Source organism: Lytechinus variegatus, chromosome 4, assembly GCF_018143015.1.
Source record: "Lytechinus variegatus isolate NC3 chromosome 4, Lvar_3.0, whole genome shotgun sequence".
Lineage (NCBI taxonomy): Eukaryota > Metazoa > Echinodermata > Echinoidea > Temnopleuroida > Toxopneustidae > Lytechinus > Lytechinus variegatus.
Window position 1 is genome coordinate 7,014,208 of NC_054743.1, and position 22,773 is coordinate 7,036,980.

The window sequence follows — 22,773 nt, forward strand, 5'->3', positions numbered from 1 at the left end:
TTATTAATTTTTTTATTGCTGTTCAGTACATTTCACTAAAAGCACTTTGCAAAGTAGAGGAAAATTTTAGTGTAGAAAGTGGACAATTTTCAAGCTTTATCACAAGAGATGTTTAGCACTTTTAAAATATGTTTTGGGAAGATTTAAAGAAGATGAGATTAAATTGAATATTGGTGATTATTGAAAATGACTAGGAATGTTCCGTGCACCAGGGGATGAGCAGCATTCACAGTCCGCACCACCACGTAAGATTTCAAAATGATTTTCCTTATAAATCACTTGTAAATCATAAAGCACACACTTCTTTCGCTTTTCTTAACATTACAGTATATTATAGCAAGCGCACATGTACACCTAGCTTCTGCATGCTAATTATTATAGTCACTCATTTTATCTCACCATGGTTTCATACATATGTAGCCAGGCACCACAAAGCCCATATAACGTTGCCAGAAATAAAATTTTGATTTAAAGATCATATCTTTAAGAGGTGATTGTCAGCTTAAAAATGATGCATAACTTGGCTCCTGACTTTGGACAATCCTAAACCACCACTTTACAAAGAGAAGAGTGTACCGACATTATCGAACAATTGTTGCTTTTGATGAATAAGAGGTTTGAGTCTATTGAAAGATGGTTAAAGATGGCAAAAGTAGTATTAAAATTCAATAATGGTTTTATAGCAGGAATCATTAAATTACACCAAATTTGGCATACTAATTAAAGCATACCCTGCTCATTGTTACAAACAGGAACCAGTACATGGACCTACATGTACATTTCAGTTTATAAGAGTTAAAAATAAGGATATTTTTTTGGATTTTAAGAAGAAGATGAAATCCAACATATTGTTAATTAAAGCACTTTGGTTTTAATTTTCATGTGAGCTTTTATTTTTTACACAGTATGTAGACAAAATCAGGCTGTTTCGGAAAATACTGAAAAATCAGATTTGATCATTCTGGTCCAAACAACTTGATACACTCCAACTGAAAATCACCCAGTTTGATAGTTTGCAAGTTTTATGGTGCCTGGTTTGGTCACCCCTCTTAATTATTTAAATTTTAATTTAAATTATAATTTAACAGATAAATTATGATCAGCTGATGCTTTCTAAGCTACATGAACATCGTTTTCAACTCTACCTGATATGCCTTTCAATGTATATGTAAATCATGATATCAATATTTGATCATACAGATTATTATCATTAATGAAATGAAATAGGATCAGTTTGTGTTCTCACTAGAAATTTGAACATCAAACTTTCAAATAATAATGTATTCCCTACTTGTACATATACATGTTGGAGCGTTGTGGTCCAGTGGATAAGTCTTCTGACTTTGAGCTAGAAGGTCGTGGGTTTTAATCCCAGCCATGGCGTAATTTCCTTCAGCAAGAAATTTATCCACATTGTGCTGCACTCGACCCAGGTGAGGTGAATGGGTACCCTGCAGGATTAATTCTTTGAATGCATGAGCGCTGAAAGGCAGCTCGAGCTAAAGCCGGGGTAATAATTATAATAACAACGAGCCTTGGAATAGAATACTTCTAGATAGATGGCGCTATATAAATGCCTATTGTCATGTATATGAAACTTTGTCTTGAAGCTAGTGGACAAAGGGTATTTCTATAAATTACAGTGGCAAATGGTGGTTGTAATGATTCTATGTGTATGTATTTTCATTTTTTTACATTATCTTTTTTTCTTTTTAATTATATAAAGTCAGTTCTATCTCAATGGAAAATGAGTTCCACCATTTTGAATCTAACATCATTTTTCAAACTTACATGAACTGTATTTCATCTTGTTAATAACAACACACTTTTAATCACAAGTACATATTATGTCTATATGTAAATCAACTCTGTATGTATGGTTTCAATGCATGAGTAGCACCCACATATAACAGCCATGAGATGATTTCTAGTGGGTTTAGTTTCTGAATACTTCATTACTTTCTCTTTTCACTTTATATATCTTTCTGTAGATAGTCAATGGTACTTGATATTACATGTACATGTATAAATACTATACTTGTATATGCAAAAATGAAGAGCGGTCATTGGGATATTTTATATTACTGAATGAACACTGTCCATATGGTCTGACTTGGTGTACCCAAGTGGCTCTCGACTGGTGCCCATAGAGTAATGCAGTGGAATACTGTTTGAATGGAATAAGAGAAGAGGAAATTTCTTTTCTTTGGGGGGAGTTGTAAATGATTCTTAAATTATTTGTTACTTTGTATGAGATGGAAACAAAATATATGACAGGGAAATCACTTTATATTGTACATGTACATATGTATAGCTGTAGAGGCATGTAATTGATATATTTAGCAGTTCTTAGCTTTAACAGTTCTTAGCTTTAACAAAGTGTTTACGCCGATTGCATGGTTGACAAAATCTGTTATACAAGATTTGTTTTTAAATTCACTTTTTTGGTGTCAACAACATATTAGGGAACATCCTGTCTGAATTCAGATTTTCTATTAAAAAAAGAAGAAAATTGTCTAATTGAGAAGTGTTAATGAGAGCCATGATATAAATGTCCTAAAATTTGATGATATTTAAGGTTTTGTCACCCAAGGTTTATTGCTGTTTTCTAATTTTCGCATTTTGTTCATTGACATTTTCTAGAATGTTTCATATCTTTTTATTGTAATTACATGTAATGCTAGAATAAGAGTGTACTGGGTACACCATGTATTCTCTCATGGGCCTATGTTGGTCCTGAAAAGGACCACCAAACTGGACGTTTGGACAAATGTGTAACTTTTGCTCATGCTCCTGAAGACGACAAGAACACACTGAGTTTGGGTGGTCATTATCAGGACCAACATATGACACAAAAGAATACATGCTGTACTTTGAAGTCCACTACAAAGTTCTTCTTTGCCATGGAAACCTTCAGAAGTGAATGCAAGAATGTTTCTTTTGTTATTTTGTATAAATACATTGAGGAATGTAAAAATTGATCAATACCATTATTATGAAATGTCTTCCTGATTCATTTTGGAGAGCTTGCCAAGAAAAAACAAAACATATAAAAATGCCAAAAATAGACTGATATTTAATATACACATTTAGAAGATCATGTTCATGTTAATCCTGTCATAAGAACTTCATTTGCAAACTACTATTTATTGAGATGAAATTAAATTTTTCAATCTGGTATAATTGATGATTTCAGTAAAAAAAATGTAGGATTCTTAAAAAAAGTGAAAGTTACACAGGAATTTCATTGTAAAAAAGAAAAAATTTAAAATAAAGTGCTATATATTGTCTGCATCAGAATCAGCATCAGAATATTTTTGAGAAATACATTGCTCTTTTTTAATTTGCAAAAAACCCTCATTATTTTTCATTCTTTTTAATAATAATTACACATTCTTGTAAAGTCAGTGACTGTGAAAGGACAATGTGTGAAATGCAAACCATTATCCATCAGATCCAACAAAAACATATTTTAGATAAATTCCTTTCATGTATCTTTCATTTTGCTTACAGTGTTATACTAGCTCCCTGTACTTGTAAACTTAATAAACATTAAAGAGCAATATGAAAAGTCTTGAATGGCTGAAGTTGACCTGCACTTCATCATGCATATAAATCCCAATGGGCTGAAGTATTTCTGATTTCCCGTCTTACAAAGAGTTGAGATTGATTAGGGGCTCATAACTAGCAATGATCGGAGAACATTTTTCTATGATTGATTACATTGACTACAATTGATTACATTGACTACAATGTACAATCAATCGTCAAAATCGAGCATACGATTGATCACTAACCTTTGTGTTACGGGACCCAGATCAACCATAACTATGGAAGACAAGCAACATCAACAAATGAAACATGTTTGTTCAAAGTATTTTCTATGTATAATATACATACATGGAAGAGCCGTGGTGTAGTGGTTCTGACTCTCGCCTTGTAAACAGAGGGTCGTGTGTTCGAATCCCACCGCGGTCTAGCGTCCTTTGGCAAGGCGTTAATCCACACTTTGCCACTCTCGACCCAGGTGCTAAATGGGTACCCGGTAGGATGCGAAAGATATTGTATGTTTGATTTTGCCAGCGCCATAATGTGGCTGCGATGAATGCAAGGAATGCTCCCCAGGGAGTGGAAATTGTGCACTTTTCGTGCTTGATTGAAATGAATCCAATGACCGGGGTAATAATATGCTGTAACGCACTTTGGGCCATTCTGGGAAAAGCGCTTTATAAAAATTGGCTAAATACATCGTTTCTTGAAAATTCAGTGTGCTTCTCTTTGTTTACAAAGGAAATTGTGCAAATTTCCTGTGGAAAAAAAAAATTATGAAATTGATGGATTTCCATAAAGTTGAAGTTGATTGGATCAATCACAACTCTTTGTAAGATGAGGCCCTAGTATTTCTAGATTTAACCTACATGAGTGTGATATCCAATCTTATATCCATCAGGTCCATCAAGACCTGGTAGTATGGAAGTCAAGGGAGGTTCTTCACAGAAACCCGGTGTTACTAAGCAACCGTCTCAGGATAACATAAAGACTGCTCCTAAGGAATCTCACGTCAATGGCTCAAGACATCTCCCGCCTGGTGCTAAACAGGTAACATTCTAGTTAAACCTTTTCTAGGATTCAAAATCAAATGATTGATTCTGCTATTAAATCAGTCTGAATTGTAATCACTAGGTCAGAGAGGAATGGTTGGGGCTTATAACCCAAGCAGCAAGTTATTAATCAAGATACATTGTATATATGATTTTGCAAAAAAAGGTACTACTTTACCCTTAAGAATTCTTCGGCAAGTATGGCCTCTTTGTGTTGTATATACTGAGCCTGAAGAACACCGATTATGTGTTAACGCTTTAGTTATATAGTGACTTCCATTTATTTTTCATCTAAAATGTTCAGGCATTGTTGATTATCACTCGGAAAGGATGCAGCAATTCCTATCATTCCATCACAAGAAAATATTTTTCTGCTTTCAGCAAAGCTGAATCCCTTTAATATGGGGCAGTTTGTTTTACATTACTAGTATATGTTCCTGACTTGTTAGATGAACATTAAAAAACATCAAATATCATTATATCATCTATTATCTGCATTCTTGCATGCAATTATGTAATAAGCTATTTAAAATTTGATCAGTATATATGCCTTGGAATGGGTAACATTTCCCTGTCCCATTTGTTCATTGCTTCTCTCTTTGTTTTTTTTTTTCAGGTACTGCCACCACCTACGGCTGGAAGGCCTCAATTATTCAACAAGCCTACAGCGTTGACCAAACCACAGTCAACATCTAAACCACATGATGTTAAAGAGACGCCAAAGGACAGCACAGACTCTGGTAAATCAGAACCAAAAGGTGATTATATACCTCTACTACATTTTCATGAAACTCATGCCACAGTCAAACCTGTCTCTGAAAGCTTAGTTGGTACAGTGGGGGATTTGTATTCTGGTGACCCGGGTTCCGTTCCCACTTGGTGTGCTAGTGCCCTTTGGTAAGGCATTAATCTTCAGTACCAGGTCCTTCGGAGAGGACCTTAAGCCATCGGTCCTCTGGTTGCTTTAAATACTTACAAGCATTCATGCTTTCTTAGCAGTCAGGTAAAAAATCACCACCAACCAATTAATGAAACAGAAGACAAGTGACCATTGTAGACAGGTTCTTCAACACATATTTTTTTTTTTTTTACAATGGGAGACAATTACGGTGGCCACAGATTTTCATGATAGACAGGTGGTTGCTAAGGCAGGTTTGACATCATGTACTGTAAACAGAAATACTCTCTTTAAATTTTGATATTGTAAGGGAAAGGGAACTTGTTTATATATGGCGAAAATGGGAAAAATAAAAAAGGCACAAATATGTATATGCAGCCAATGAGAAAGACATCAAGCCCTATCAGTAAGGGCATACATGGCCATGACCTAAGTGGTCCTTGATTAATTGAAGCCATGTACATGTATTAATTTATAAATATATGGGACTACCATCCAGTCATTTATTACATATAGATGTGTGCATGTGCTTCTTAGGGTTTCTAAAACAATCTTTTTAAGTAATCATGATGGACATTTGTAATTATTATTATAAGAATTATTTTCTTGATATATTGTTAGCTTTCATTCAAGAACCATATTTTTCAATAGACACTTGAATTTTCCTTCTTAGTAATGATATTTATAATAATCCAGTTGTTTATGGCGCTTAATGCAGGAGTGTGAGAGTTCAGAAGTTAATATGATTTCAGATTTTTAAAAAAATTTTTAGCTGAATTTCAGCTTATATTTGGCTTTCCTCTGTACAAAAAGTATGAGAGCTATTTCTATTTCGGACTTTTTCAATACTCTTCAGCTGTTTTCAGATATTTTTATTTGTGACCACTCTCTCCCCTGTTAATACATGTATGTATGCCTATGTTCTACATGTAGGTGCTTACAAATTGATAGTTATTTGGAGGAGTGCAACTTTGATATGTATGGTCCCATACAAACGTGGTGAATTATATCATAACTAAACTGTCATTTCATTTTTCTTATGTAATATTTTCTATTCAGAAACAACATTTGATAACATCAAGCCCAACTCTGAAAAACTGACACACATGAATCTTTCAAGGCCGAAGGCCACCCCTAATAGGAGACCGCCCTCTACGTTTGGCGCACCTCCAGCATCGGTAAGTATTGCATGTTCATCAGTAGAGATGGCAGGTTTGTTATCAGGACTTGAAGAATGGAATGGAATGGGAATGTTCGTAAATTGTTCAGGCTCCTTTCAAAAGTCTTATGCCACGTCTTTAAACAGGAATCATACTCAGTGCCTTTTACAGCGATGTTCCTGCTTTCCCCATTGATCTGTCTGTGCTGAAATGGTAGGACTAGTGAGGAAGAATTGCTGAACTCTGCGTTTTTCACAGCACCTTTTCCGGAGGCACACCATTGGTTGGTCTGTTGTGGGCATGTGGTGGTCTAGTGGTTCTGACTCTCGCCTTTCAAACAGAGGGTCTTGGATTTGAATCCTAGCCATGGTGTGCATTCCTTCAGCAAGAACTTTATCCACACTTCTGCACTCGACCCAGGTGAGGTGAATGGGTACCCGGCAGGATTAATTCCTTGAATGCACTGAGCACCTTTGAAGACCTGGTAGCTTGAGCTAAAGCTGGGGTAATAATAGAAGCACTTTATCCTCAGGCAAAAAGTGCTATATAAATCCAGCAATTACAGTTGCTTTCCTTGATTCCCCATTGATTTGTCAATGCTGGAATGGGAGGATTACTGAGAAAAAGACGCTGAGGAGGATTCCTGTTGAAAGACAGAGCTTAGGCTTTTATTGTCAAGGGGTGTTACTCCTGATTGTAGCAATAATGAATGGTAAATATTAAAGTAGAACATTGTTTGTTGTAGGTTTCTATTAAAAACCCCCTGCTTAAGCCTGACTGTACATAAACTAGTATTTTAGACCCCTATCCCATTTGTAATGCATTTTGGTAACTACCCTCTTCAATTGCATTAGTCCCATATGTAGTAAATCGGGTAGTTGTAAAAGTATTTTTAGCATATTTCATGCAATGGCTATGGAATTATTTTCTTGTTCATGTACACACAATAATTATTACTTTGCTCTATAACTGAAAATGTGTGAAAAAATGAAAAAAAGAGTACATTTTCACAAGATCAAACTAAAGTACTGAATGCTCTTTATTTACAAAACTAGATATAGAGTACTGAAGTGATGACGTCAGAGAAAACTTTTTTTGTATTTCAGCTTTTTGATACCATATTATGGTAGAGCTTAATGAAAAACCCCAGCTACTAAATTTAGTGGGATTTGATCCTAGGGGCCCCAAGATATGACCTAACAAATATATAATTAGCCCGATTGAAGTCAATGTATTATTGGCCTGGTTCTAACTTTTAGAACCAGGCCAATAATACATTGACTTCAATGGGGCTAATTATATATTTGTTAGGTCATATCTTGGGGCCCCTAGGATCAAATCCCACTAAATTTGGGTTGTGGGGTTTTTTCATCATGCTCTACCAAAATATGTTATAAAAAATGCTGAAATGCAAAAAGTGAAAATTGATGACATCACACATCGCTACTGTATTGTACAGAAGAATTTCCTCAGGGGACATTCAATTTGACGAAAGCAAACTATTTTTCACACAACTCCTTTTTTAAAGTAACATTGCATTTTTGAAACACTGCATTTCCTAAGGATGAAATGATTGATATTAAAATGTTTTCTTTTTTATAAGTAGATCTATGGTAGTGCTCAATGTGTCAGCCAGTGTATTGCATTCTTGATGTTATCTATGCATTCTCCTGTTCGATGCATCATGTTTTATTTATTCAAGCTTGTTTATAATTTATCATCACTGCTTGCATTGCAAAACTTACATGCCTGTTTGATTTGAAGTTTGATTTTTTTGCATGTTTATGATTTTATTTCTGTTTTTCTCACTTTTCCTTTTCTTTCCTTTAACCCTCCTGTTTTCTTTCATTCATTTTGTTTTTACATGCATTGTAACTACTAACCACCATGTTCATTATGAATGTCTTCTGTGTAACACCTTCAACTTCTTAAACCTTATCTCACTTTTCTAAATGAAATTGGCACTAATTCACTGAATAAATTGAACCCACCTCAATCACCTTCTCCAAACCCTTCTTCCAATTATAAATTTCATGTTCATTCCTTAAAATAATATGAAATAATTCATCTCGATCAAAACAAACATCTCACCAACACATCAATTATGGGGTTCTTTAATTTCAAACTACTCTGGGAAATTTTTAAATTCTTCTTCTCTTCATTCATGAAACATCCTTTACTCCCCAAACAAACCCTAATAAAATGATATGCCGTAATTCCACCAATCAACCAACCACCACCTTGCTATTCTAACACCAGTCGTCATCTAACAACACGCCCCTCTCACCCCTCATCAGCCCCCCTCCAACCTCCACCTCACCATCACCAATCACCAGCGTCGATGGCCCCACCTCCACGCCACACCCCTCCTCCCACCATGACGACGACGAGCCTAAGCAGCCGCCCCCATGGAGTCGAGACATCAAAAAGTCCCTTCGTAGGCCGCCTGTTGCACTGCCCACCCAGGAAAAGGTGAAATGTTATGTGTTTGTTATGGTGTCTGTTCTGGAGAAGCTAACAATAACTTTTTGAAAATTTCCCATTCAGGGTTTGTGGTGGGTGAATTGCTGATCTAATATAGAAGTTTTAGATTAACCATGAAACCCCCTAGCTTGCTGATGGTATTCACAATACTTCCTGTTGCTTTACTGTGGTGCAGCCTTCAAATTACTCAAATCTGCACTTGCACAAAGGCACTGCCTTTTCATTTCCCTTCTGTACAAAAAGTCAAATAATGTACGTATACCGTATTCCATTTGTGTTAAATATCCTTTGTGCGTTACACTGCTTTTGCTATACCCAGCCAGCTCTGTATATGCACCTGTACATAATTATCACTGACAAGCAATTCATAAGTATCATGAGCTGATACAATGCTTTTCCCAAATTTTGTGAGTAAATCATTAAGATTTTCACATCAGTAATCTGCCATTGGTGCTCACAAACATGGAAGCAGTTCACAAAAACCTGATTGTAAAGATTTCTGGGTGAAAATTATTTAAAATACATTTACTGTACTTCTGTTATTAAATAGTATATTAAACAACAGAATTTATATGTTTTTACAAAAATTCCTTCAGCTTTTTATTGAATGATATTTCATATTAAAATACAGTCTGATTTAAATAAAAAGAGAAGTCAATGACATTCACTGGGAAGTTTTTGAGAGTATGAAATAACATTTATGCAAATCTATTCTATCATTGGAAGAGCTAAATCTGATTATGAAATAACATTTATACAAATCTATTCTATCATTGGAAGAGCTAAATCTGATTCTGAAGTTGTTAAAATATATTGTCCATGATTTCTTCATATAATGAGACTAAGAGTCAGTTTTGCTGTACATTTTTATCATCTCAGAGATGATAATGAAGAGACAATCAACACATATAATATGATTGTCATTGAAACCGTTACTAGAGAAAGTTGGTGAACCAACCATTGGATACAGAAAGTCATAACCAATGGCAACAATAATAATTCATAACATCTTTATTCTCATCCAGATATGCCATTGCATTCATTGCTTACCATTCTTTGATAAAAACTTCAGAGCAAGAAATGTGCAATAATTAATGTGCAATAATGAATTAAGCTCCATTTTTTGCTATGTAGGTACTTGTTTGTCACTCTGCCTAATGAACAAGAAACATGTTTGCATGGCTTTGGTGTGATGTTTTACTAACATGCTAAGTATGCTTTATGTAATATGGGATGTAATATTATACTGTGTCGTAAACCCAAAGATTACTGGTAGAATTGGTAAGCTTGTTTAACATTGGTTTGGAATAAGTGTGAGTACTAAAATTATATCCTTTTCAACTGGTTAACATGTCCTGATTTCTAATTTGTTAATAACTTGATGAATTATTTCTCTAAACTCTAAAACCTCTCATTTTCTGCAGAAATCTCCTCCCCCAACCAATAGCTCCTCCTCCTCCTCCCCTCCTGATGATACTCCGCCTCTTGCTCCACGCTCCAAACATAAAAAAGCCCACCTGTCCACCCCATCCCTCGCCCCTATACCGGACCACGCCCCCTTATCAACCCCCTCTAATACCTCAAGCTCTGCCTCATCATCCAAAGCAGAGGAACCTACAACCACTCCCCACTCAAAGCCATCATCTCAGGCCCCTCCCCCTACCGGTCCACTCCCTGAGAAGCCCCGCCCTTCGGACCACCTCCCGCCCCGACCATCCATTGACCCTGGTCCCAAGGAGTCTGCTAGCAGCCAACCGCCTTGGAAGATGGAACTGAAAAACAGAACTAATAAATCTAGTGGGCTTTCATCTGCTTCGGCTCAGGTGAATTGGACTGAAACTAATCAAATGGTTAAGGGTATAATATCTATGTACTGCCGGGTATATATTCTGATTTATTCAGTATTTAAAGGGATAATCTGCGTGTAGGGGTGTATGTGTGTTTGGTGTGTGTATTCAAGTATTTTGACTTCAAAGAAAAAGTGCTTTCTTCTCACCCCTTCATCTCCCATCTTTCTGTTTTTTAGGCATCATGACCAAAGTCAGTGTGACTTCTTTATAGCAGGAATCCTGCCAAGCTGCTTTCCTCCCATTCCTATGGTATGCAATGGCCTGTATTCTGAAGTCCGGTTAACTTGAACTCTGGTTTAAAGTTGTGGTTTTTAAGTATGGGAAGCCAAAACTATCAACATTTTTATTAAGTTGTACATTGTATGTTCCTTGTGTTCACTTTGGTGATACATTGATGGTGAAGACAATCTATGTATACTTCCTAGACAATCATGAATGATTTGAGAGCCAAGTGAGCTAAAGTATGATATCTCTACCATTAGTGATTTATGTAACAATTGGCTATCCATACTTAAACCACAACTTTAAACCTGAGTTTAAGTTAAACCCGACTTCATAATACGGGCCAATGAATTCTAAGGATTAGCAACAAAACAAGGCTTGCAGGACCCTTGCTGAAAGTTGCAATGCAGACTTTATTTAGGTGCCATATCCTATCTTAGATTTATTTCTTTTAATTGGAAAATATATTCACAATCACAAAAATGTCATCATGTTTTGCCGATATCTTGTTTTCAGTCAATACATTCTCTTTTATTTTAGGGATCACACCTTTCATTTCCCAAATCTCTTTTTTTCACAGCTGCTTTCCAAAAAAGTAGAATATCATTCATAGCAATCATGTGAATTTAATTATGTGAATTCAATCATGTTTTAATTTTTATTTCAAATTTTCATTGAATACAAACAAAAATATTCATGGCATTTCATGGACTTGCTCACTCAGTAAATGTACTTTGCCTTTTTCGTACGTTTAAACTTTATTTCGTATTTATTTTGTATTTCCCTCTTCTTCTTCTTCTCAATCTTACTACTTCTATACTGGATTTTCATTGTGAATTTATTATTGTGAATTACATCTGCAGTCTGCGTATCACTTTGTTGTAAAAAAGCAACATTTTTTTAAGGGAGCGAGATGGAGGGGGGGGGGATACATGGAGATCAAATTCAATGTAACAGTCTCATTAATTGGAAATTGAGTACATGTAGACCTTTCTTCTGGACTAATCTTTTTTATACTTTTTAAACTTTCTTTTGACAGTGACAAACCCTTTAATATTAAACCAAACAGTAGCTGGTATCAGCAAGGTGTTTTTCCCATAATTTACAGCAGTTGACTACATGTTGGCTATATGGAGAGTAACCAGATGAAATACCTGGGGTGGTATTCTGGAAATTGTCTTAACATTTCTTGTAACTGTTCTTGTAAGTCAGCAAGATAACAGCTCGCTAAAATTCTCTTTGTTATTCTGAAAATTGTCTCTGTAATTACGTCCCCTATTTTATCTCTGACATGCCCAATATTTCATCATCAACCAATCAATAAGCTTGCTATCTGCTTAGGTCAACCAAAAGAAGCGTTTCTTCTGAAAAATAATGAAGCACATTGTTGATATGAGGCGTAATTTCCTTGCGCCCCCATTGCTTATGCTTGTGCGCTTCTGTGCTAAAAATACATGTGGCTCTTCTCAAAGATATATTTTCTCTGACAAGATTCATCATCTCAAACATTAATTTTTAATTGCTGAAAAGTCAACCAATCCGTCGTTATAATGTCTTTGGAATGTTTCCTTTTGTAAAACATGATGTTCTTGCGGGATGCAGCATGAAATAATTATCGCTGACGGACAAATATTGCATGCAACAATAAGTTACAATAGCCCCCTACCTCTTGTTAATTTTCTTGTATTTTGCAAGGAAGTTAACAACACAAAGATAAGAGAATTTTCAGAATACCTTTTATCGCGATATGTTATCTTGCGCAAAGGGATATTTATGTGCCGTTTTTAACTTTACGCATAATTCTAGCTCTTACATCATATGCGCTCTTCGAAAGTTACAAGGAAATTTACAAGAAAAGATACAAGAATTTTCGGAATACAGATTTTATTGTAACTCTAAAGATACAAGAATATTTCTCTTAAGACAACTTTCAGAATACGACCCCTGGTTGAATTCACTCGTACACAGGCTAATGATTGAGTCATTCCATCGATATCCGATAGTTCTGAGATTGGTTTTTATCATATCAGTTTGTGCTTCAACAACATCAAGATTGATAGTTAAGCAGAGTAAAATATTCATGTTTCAAATTCAAATCCCTGTATGTTCTAATGAAATGATTTACATGCTATGTACATACATATGTTAATTATATTATTTGTTTCTTTTACCCGTTTTCTGTAGCTTTTTCCCCAAACCAGAGCTCCCAGTCATTTGCATGTTCCATTCCAATACAATGGTTGTGAATTGCTAATAGTTATCTGTTAATGTTTGATTGTGATAATAGTTTGCCTGGGATGTGAGGTGTACTAACCATTTTATGGCACTTGTGGTGCATTTGTTTGCATGATAGATAATGTTTGTATCTTATTTTCTTCAAAGTTTTTTTTCCTCCTATGATGATACAGGTTGGTGGTTATGCCATGTTCTTGTTCTATCTGCATTCCAATGATTAGAAATTACATTTGAAAGATATTTTACTTTTTCCTATTTTTGAATTTATCAAGAATATTAAGCTTTTATACTGATTTTGAATAACAGTAACCCCAACATATTGCAGTATGATATTGTATGATATTGTTTTGGATATGAGGATAATGGTGAGACCTGGTTTCTTTGAAAATGTATTTTACATTGGAAGGGTCAATTTATTGCAAAATAATTACCATATTTTGGGTGAACAATAAGATTATTGGACATTCTTTAGCAAATATGTATAAATGTGTTTATTTGATTTTCTTATTATGCCTTTAAAATCATGTGATATAGAAATCATTTTAGAATAAAACAGTGATTTTTTTTGTCTGATAAAATTTTATAATCGATTTCTTCAAGTGTGTATTTGAGTTTTTTGTCAGACGTGTATCAATCAGATATGATTATTTACGTCTGGGACCGACCTTTAACGTCACCATCCGAAAGACGTGACCAGGGCTCGAACCTCTAACCTCTGCATCAATTTGTAACTTCCCCACAGCTTGGATTACAGGCGCACGCCACAACGCCCAGTTGTGGCATTGTCCAGAAATTAAGATAATTTCAAGAATATTTGTCAGTATGGTTTGTATCCGAGAATGACGTGACCTCCCACAGACTAATTTACTTGTACATAAAGACAGATTGTAAATGTTTGGTTTAGTATATTTATGATAAATCCTAACTTATCAGTTTTATAATATTTCCTCAATAATGTCTCCTCATTTAGTCCACTGAAAATGGCAGTGTTCCTCCCAGCAGACCTAAAGCCTCACCAGCTCAGTCTGGCTCTACCACCACCACCAATACTACCACTGCTCCAGCTACAGATACCAGCAGTGGGGCACCTCCAAGGCCATCTGGAGGGGTTACCAAGACGACAGCATCCTCCAACTCCGCTGCTCCTAGTAAAGATGCAGCCACATCTGCTGAAGTGCAGGACTTGAAGAAAGAAATCAAATGTATGCATGCTTTCTTTTTCTTTTATTATTCTGTTACACCACTTCCTTGAAAAATCAAATAAATGACCAATCCTAAAATTAAATATTAATTAATCTCATGTTAATATCTTTTCTTGTATTGTTTTGTTAGACCAGAGGCCCGTTGCAGAAGTAGTTGCGATCAAACGCAACTCAAAAAATCTTGAGTAACTTGATTTTCAGCCAATGAAGCACCCATATTCAGAACTTGCGCTTGATATTTTGACTTGCATTTAAACACAACTCTTTCTGCAATGTGCCCCTGATCCCTGATATATAAGATGTTAATTCAATTTGAAGATCAATGTTAATGCATCACATTTAAGTGATGATTTTTCTGGTATTGTTTCTTAAGACCGATGCCTTGAAACAAAAAGATGTATGATTCCACAAAATTCCAAAATAATTCGTAAAACTAAGGCAAAGTATGGTAAACCAATAAGTGAGGATTTGCCTATATGATGATATTCACAAAGATATATGTGTTACTGTGCTCATATGTGTAGAGCACTATGCTCCGTTGTTTGTAACCTTTTAAAATATTGGCAGAACACTAGCTATGCAAGCCAGGGAAATGGAGTCAATTCCTGAACAGGGAAGTGTATCTTTCTAAAATGATTGGCTAAAAATGAGGAAGAGCCACGAGCAGGTTGACTCTCTGACAACCCAAATCTGTCTGGACAGGCTATCAACCATGTTCTACAGTGTTGCTAAAAAGTTTGTTAACCCCACCAGAAAATACACTCCTTCATGCTGAGTGCTGAATGAAGACAACAATGCTACAATGTTCGGCGAGCTCAGAGAAATAAACTATATTGACTGTATATATCACCTGACTTTGCAATTGAATATAGAAAAGATTCCAGAATTTGAACACTAGTTTTAATATGTTCACGTTCTGGAGGGGTTCACTAGCTTTCTATCACAACTGTAGATCAAGATTACTCATCAGCATGTACATCTTTATTCACTTGTTCTGTCAATCTGCTAGTGCTGCAGTGCCATCCTCAGGCAATCTTAGCTGTTGTCATCTGATGAAGTCATACAGTAACGTAATAGGTGAATGCCTCATAAGGTTATACATCTCATTCTATTCACTGTGTGAAGAAAAAATACTAGTTTTGAAATCAAAGAGTAATCATTTCTGTCTCTTTTCCCCTCCCAGCTCTCCATGAAACTATTGCCAGCATAAAGAGTGATTTTAAGAAAGAGGTGAAGAAGTTGATGACAGAAGTGGACGACGAGAAAAAACATAGGATGATGATGCAAGTCGAGTTAGAAAGAATAAAGAAAATTGTGATGGAAAGAGACTGATCGTCATGGAAACCACATCCTCATCATCAGTGCAAACTAGAAAAGAGACATAATAGTTCTTTCATTGGCTGGATTCATGTCCAGCAAGTTTTTTTGTAAAAAAAAAAGCATTTCATCACCGCTATTTCTTCAGATAGACTTGTTTTATTTTCAACTCTGCTGCAGTCATTCCTTGAAGACCGTCGAGACTTCCTTCTATTCCACGATTTTATTTTAAAAATGATTCCAGTAAACCAGAATTCCTCCATCGGACCAAATTTGTTTTTGTGTCATCCATTAACTCCAATTGTTGGGATGAATTTATGTGTAAAAAAAGAGTTTTGAATTCATTTATATTATAAGAAAGATACATGTATATTTTATCATGTAAAGAGTGTTTAATGATATATGACTTCACTTGTCCATGTATGTATATATATAGCAACCATCCGATGCACATTTCTTGCTCTCAGAGAGAGCAGGCTAAGATAAGAAACAGTGGATGATTTCGAGTTTGGTGTTGGTGCTGACTTCCTTAGCTGTAGCACCTAATCATGTTTTGGTGTTAGTGTTGGCTTAGGAAGCACAAATCAGATTCAATTTGGTGTTGCTGCTGAATTCCCTAGCTCTAGCACCTAATCATGTTTTGGTGTTAGTGTTGGTTTAGGAAGCACAAATCAGATTCAATTTGGTGTTAGTGCTGACTTCCATAGCTCTAGCACCTAATCAAGTTTTAGCGTTAGTGTTGGTGTAGGAAGCACAAATCAGATTCAATTTGGTGTTAGTGCTGAATTCCATAGCTCTAGCACCTGATCAAGTTTTAGTGTTAGTGTTGGTTTAGGAAGCACAAATCAGATTCAATTCGATGTTAATGCTGACTTCCATAGCTCTAGCACCTAATCAAGTTTTAGCGTTAGTGTTGGTGTAGGAAGCACAATGCAGATTCAGTTTGGTGTTGCTGCTGAATTCCCTAGCTCTAGCACCTAATCAAGTTTTGGTGTTAGTGTAGGGAGCACAGTTTAGATTGCTTCCATAGCTTCAACACCAAATCTGAGTTTATAATAATGGTCAAAATCACATTATTGATTAATGTCAGCTCCGAAGTCAAAACCAAATGAGACTCGCCCAGGGACTCATTTCATAAAACTTCTAATAATGACAAATAACGAAAACAGTTAAAAACTACCCCATCAATCTGATTGGCTGATAATTAAATTTATTATAGAAATTATGCATTTGTTATAATAGCAATTCTTCATGAAACAGGACCCTTTTTAGGTATTAAAAATGTCAACTCAGCACTAACACCAAAAGGACAACACCAAACTTGAAATCAGCCAGTGACCTTAATGGAGGGACCCATGATTAATCTGACAGGAGTTCTTTGACACCTTTGCTACCTCTCATTATGGTAGACCAGTCTGGTAGTCTGTATAATTACATGACTAAGTGAATACCCCTATGGCCCATGCTGTGAACTCGGGTTTAATTTACACTCTGGCCTAAAGTTGTGGTTTAACTATGGATAGCCAATGGTGACATAAATCTTTAAAGATAAATGAAAGTAGTTGCAGTAAACACCGATTTCACGAGAAAGTGTGTGAAACCAAGCTTAATTGTCACTATATCATCGAGGATCTAGATCTGGTACAGTTACATAAACTGAACTTTGTGAAATCTTGAAATCTACGCTGAAAAATGTTCACACTGAAGATCACCAACACAGATAAGCGCACGTGGGACAGTGTATTATTATTGCTTTGAATGTCGGCCCGACGCTTGACCCGAATCCCGTGCTTATTTGCTAATTTCTCAGCAATTACATAATTTCTTCCAGAATCCTTTGGCATATATATTTTTTATTTATACAAACAGATACTTTTGTGGTCATTTCATTGGATTCTGTACGAACTCATTTTGAAATCGTGACCTCAACTGGAATTTATCTTTAACCGTAGATGTTCAATTTATAAGCTCATTTGACACTCAAATTATCTCTTTACTCTCATGGAAGGATAAATGAAATAGTTGTCTTCATATTAAAGAGTCTGGAAAGAGTAGAGTGGACATTACAAAAATACAATGTAAACAAAATTTTGACTTTTTGGCTTTCCATAATTTTAGCGCAGTTAGGCCATGGTATACATTAGACTGGACTTAGGAATACAGGCCCGTGTCTTGATTATATAATTGTACTAAGTGCTTTCACTCAACTGATACACTCATGTGTATAGGAAGGTAGTCTATTGTTATTTGTTAATCATTATTGTGCTACTTCCTTTATCAGATTTATCGTGGTTCCTCCATAAACGGTCACACAAGAACTAACTATGCCTGCTATTTGAACATTTATAATGTATATGAGCTTGGAAATAGAATTGTATTCATTTAAAAAAAATCATTATCGTATGTTATTGTATGAATGCTTCAAATTGGTCTGTGACTTGTGTATGTATCGACAGTGGCAATTGGAAAGCATTTATTTGCATGGTAATTCTTGATATCATTGTTCTTTAGGTGGACATAGGAAGACAAAAATAATTAGAATTTTAAGAAAATAATATGCACATTGTAGCTTGTAATCAGTTATAGTTTTCAATGGGGAGGGGGAGGGGGGGGTGGATCATCTCAGTGACAAAACTCCATGAATATGAACTTATGTGTTGGCATCATAATTTCATGACTCCTTCCCTCAAACGCTAAAGGAGTACAGGGAATACGCATAAACAGAGTTGTCCGAGATGTTCTAGTTGCAGGTCACCAATGCTTGCTGCTAGGCAATAGCTTCAGCCTCCAAGATGGCAGCATGACGATATCAATGCATATAAAGCTCTATTACATTTTGCATGTGGTAGTTGCTTATTTTGTTATCTGAGTTGAACTTGTACATGTAAACTAGAATATTGCTAAAAATGCCCTGTGCATCCAAATTACATGTAAAGAACCCCATTGATCATCCTGTGATCTTACAGTTTAATTTTTTTGGTGATTCAGGAAACGATAAGAAATAATACCAGTTCCAATGAAAGAGGCTGGTAAAGTTAATAATGGCTTATTCTGTAATTTGGGATTTGGTTCTTTCATTCTTTTGTTTAAACAAAGTAAAATACAGAGTTTTTTACTCTTTCTTTCAGAGATTTGCTTATTCGAGAGCACGTATTGGATTTCCACATGATACACAGACTGGCAGTTTTGGTGAGAGAGAAAGAGAGAGGGAGAGAGAGAGAGAGAAAGATATTCCTCTTATTGCATAAGCAGCTGCTGTGTATTTTAGAGGCGTTTTAAGATAAGACTTATTTTTACAAAGGTGCGTGTATTATATGCTAACCAGGTAAAATTCATGTTACATGATTCCATCACACTTGAAATTAAAGAACATTTTTATGAAAGTAATTAAAGTTTTCATGATCCCCATTTTAAGTCTTTCATAATTGTTGTAAATGTTCATGTAGTTCATAAACAAAATATAGAGTGTGCTTGATAAAAAAATATTTGTAATGATTTTAAACTTGATTGTAAACTTAATTTTCCAACAGATATGACAGATCAAAACTCAGCAACATTTTGCGCTCAAAGTCAAGGGTTAGGAAATGAGAAGAAAAAAAGGATCTTAGTTCAGATTCATCATTGAAAACAGAAACAATGGACCTTTGCGAAATACCATCAAAGAGTTGTGATGATATTGAATTTTACAATGTTATTTGCCTATGACATAGACTATGTATTTACCTGTGGGAAACTGGCTAATTTAGGTATTAATGCACATTTTCTGTGGACCCCCAAATATATTGTGTCAAATATTTTTTTGTCTTATAATGGTAATAATTAACAATTTTTATATATTAATCAGGCATAAATCAATTAATATACTATGCATATCAAATTATTAATTTCCTATGGGCGTTAGAGCAAAAGAAAAGATAAAGATATATTACAAAGATCATTGTTCAATGGAGATGTATTTAATAAGTAACTTATATCTAAGATCTGATAACAAATTCATTTAACTGAATATCATTCAGAATGATCAATTTAATATATTAACCAAAGCATTCATTTGAGGGCTAAGTAGAATTATTTCTATAGAGCATTTATTTAAATGTTAGTTGATATTTCCAATACCACACTTGCCTTGTCTTAGACTTGATAGTAAAATCCATTTTCACGTTCAGATATTGAAATTAATTTTCTCTCTTATTTTTTCACTCTTCATACATTACGCAAGTAGTCTTTCTTTTATGCCTTGGTCATTAGTTTAGGAGTGATTTTAAAGCTTGCTGGTTATTGTATTATCAGCTACGTGAGAATCATCAGTTTCTAGGTGCTTATTAAAGTGTGTCATATATATGTGTACTTGAAATCTGTCAAAAGTGTCTTGTAAAGGATTTCAATCAGATATATTTATTTATTTGCTAGCATGATTTTAAGTAATTGATATCATTCATTGATTGATTATGGTGATGAGGTGTTCTGATGTGTTTTGATTTTTATTGTATGGTAAAAGATGAAAGAGGAGACTCACATTGTACCGGGCCAATACAGATTTATTTGAATTGCTGTTTATCTAAAGACATACGCCCGTATTTTGAAGTCGGGTTTGACTTAAACTCGGGTTTAAAGTTGTGGTTTAAGTATGGTCAGCCAATTGTTACATAAATCACTAACAGTAGAGATATCATACTTTCAGCTCATTCGGCTCTCAAATCATTCATAATTGTCTAGGAAGTATAAATAGATGATTGTCTTCACCATCGATGAATCAGGAAAGAGCACAGTAAACATGAGAAACATACAACTTAATAAAAATGTTGATACTTTTGACTTCCCATACTTAAACCACAACTTTAAACCTGAGTTTAATTTAAACCAGACTCTAGAATACAGGCCATAGAGTACAGGGTCTCTTTGCATAAAATCTCATCAGTATTTTAATTCTGCCATTATTGGTACCAACTATGGAATACTTGATTAGGATTAGCTGTGGAGCCCTGTAATAATAATATCGACCAAAATGGCAAAATTAACATCGTAAAAGATATTTTTCCAGTGAGACCCAGAAGTGGATGTATAGTGTGTATGGTGTAATTATGGCTGTATATTTACACTAGTTTGTTCACGCCTAAAAATAAATCAAAAATTTTATACTTGATATGGATTGTTGGCATGAGGGATTTGGGTTAAAGTGTGATATATGACATTTCCTTTCCAAATCTGTGGGATGAGTTTTTCCCTTGTTCTTGATCTTCTAACTCGTCAACCAATTTGTGTTTTTCCTTCAAACTCATTTCAATATATCCGTGGTTCTGAATTTTCTTTTTCCTAAATCTCTTAATGAATGGTAAGTATAAAGATTATTCTTTGATGAAAGGCAATTTATGCATGGATAATTATAATATTTTTTTTTAGTTCGTCGTATAAATTGTTCATCAGTGCTATTTTTTTCTTCATATCAATGCTTTCATCGTAATTTTATATTTTGTAACTTTGTTTTCTTGTACAAAGCCCAAGATTATCTGGATTTGTAAATTTTATATGCTATGAAGAAGGTCCATATAGCTCTGCTTTTGCAATGTATTCTTTCAAACATTGGGGGAAATATCAGAGAAATTTCTAATATTGTTTTGTATGAAATATAACTGTGATGAACGAGACTTAGAAAGTTGCTCATTTGGAAATTGAATATTGTAGAAATATTGGGATAGAAGAAATAAAAAAAATTATATATATAATGAAATACCTGAAAGACTTGCATTATGTTTCTAAAGTAATAGTTGCGTGGGCGTCGATTTGTGTTGTGAATCTATTGTTCAAGGGGGGATGATCAATTGTTTCATCCTCTCACTTGAGTAGTATGACGTCACAGATCGACACCAGTGAATAGTTGTGTGTGTATCTTTGTTGACATGACAGTACCAGAAGGGGACGAATAACCCGCAGACAAATATCCTTTGCAATCAAAATGAAAAATAGTACTGTTTTGTAAGGCAGACAAAAATAACAGAAAAAATAAAGAAACAAAGGCATTGAATCGCCCAGATTTGAAGCCTTTATAAATTATTGATGCCATAATTTTGAAATTAGTGATAAAATTCAATAAGAGATGTCAGTTAAGAGGGAGAGATAGAGCCAACATAGGGAAGGGGGGGGGGCAAAAGGTTATACCTTGTGGGGGCCAATCTTGGTTTACGGGCCAAAATTTTGGAAAATTTGTAAAATGAAATTCATAAAATTTTGACCTTTTTGATTTGGAAATAAATTTTTGTTATGGATTTTCACAATATTAGTTTTAGGAAATGATATATTTAACCATTTTCCTTTCCCTTTTTTCTTGGTAATGGAACTTTTGGGGGCCCCAAACAATGTTAAAAAAAATTGGGAAAGCTAAACCTATACTAGGCAAAATTAGAGAATTCAAATTATTACAAGGAGGCATATGTGGTTCTCTGCTTCAATGGCGTGATAAAAATGAGCAAAAGTTTTCGAGTGGCCAGACTTGGTGTAGTGAAAAAATCTATAAGTTTGTGAGTGACCAAGCAAGCAAGAATTTTCATCTTTATGGTACAAAAACCATGATAGAACAATACTATTTTTACAGTCTTCTATTTAGAAGATTATATCATATGTCACCTTTTTCCCATTCAATTTCTTTCGTTTTTCTCATTTATTCTTGATTTTTGGGTTGTCATGCCCCCAGACCACCCTGGCAGTACGCTAGTGTTCTAGTTTGGAAGTAAAATATCATTTATTTATTCATAAAAAAGAAATCGTTTGATTTATTTTGCGCATTGTGCTTATTTTTCCTGTTTAGGA

General features: G+C 34.9%; 1 protein-coding gene across 7 annotated transcripts in view; it reads left to right on the forward strand.

Annotated features, from left to right (window-relative positions):
- Positions 1–16,382, forward strand: part of LOC121413275 (SH3 domain-containing kinase-binding protein 1-like) — a 57,785-nt gene extending 41,403 nt beyond the window's left edge. For 4 of the 7 annotated variants that reach the window (XM_041606034.1, XM_041606036.1, XM_041606039.1 and 1 more), the window contains 8 exons: positions 195–245; positions 4,451–4,599; positions 5,218–5,359; positions 6,559–6,677; positions 8,919–9,131; positions 10,568–10,966; positions 14,421–14,652; positions 15,836–16,382. In XM_041606034.1, the coding sequence (XP_041461968.1) occupies positions 195–245; positions 4,451–4,599; positions 5,218–5,359; positions 6,559–6,677; positions 8,919–9,131; positions 10,568–10,966; positions 14,421–14,652; positions 15,836–15,984 (1,454 nt within the window). In that variant the 3' untranslated portion in view covers positions 15,985–16,382. The remainder of the gene's footprint in view (positions 1–194; positions 246–4,450; positions 4,600–5,217; positions 5,360–6,558; positions 6,678–8,918; positions 9,132–10,567; positions 10,967–14,420; positions 14,653–15,835) is intronic. The other 3 variants (XM_041606042.1, XM_041606038.1, XM_041606037.1) reach the window with 3 other exon arrangements.
- Positions 16,383–22,773: the final 6,391 nt, after the last annotated feature.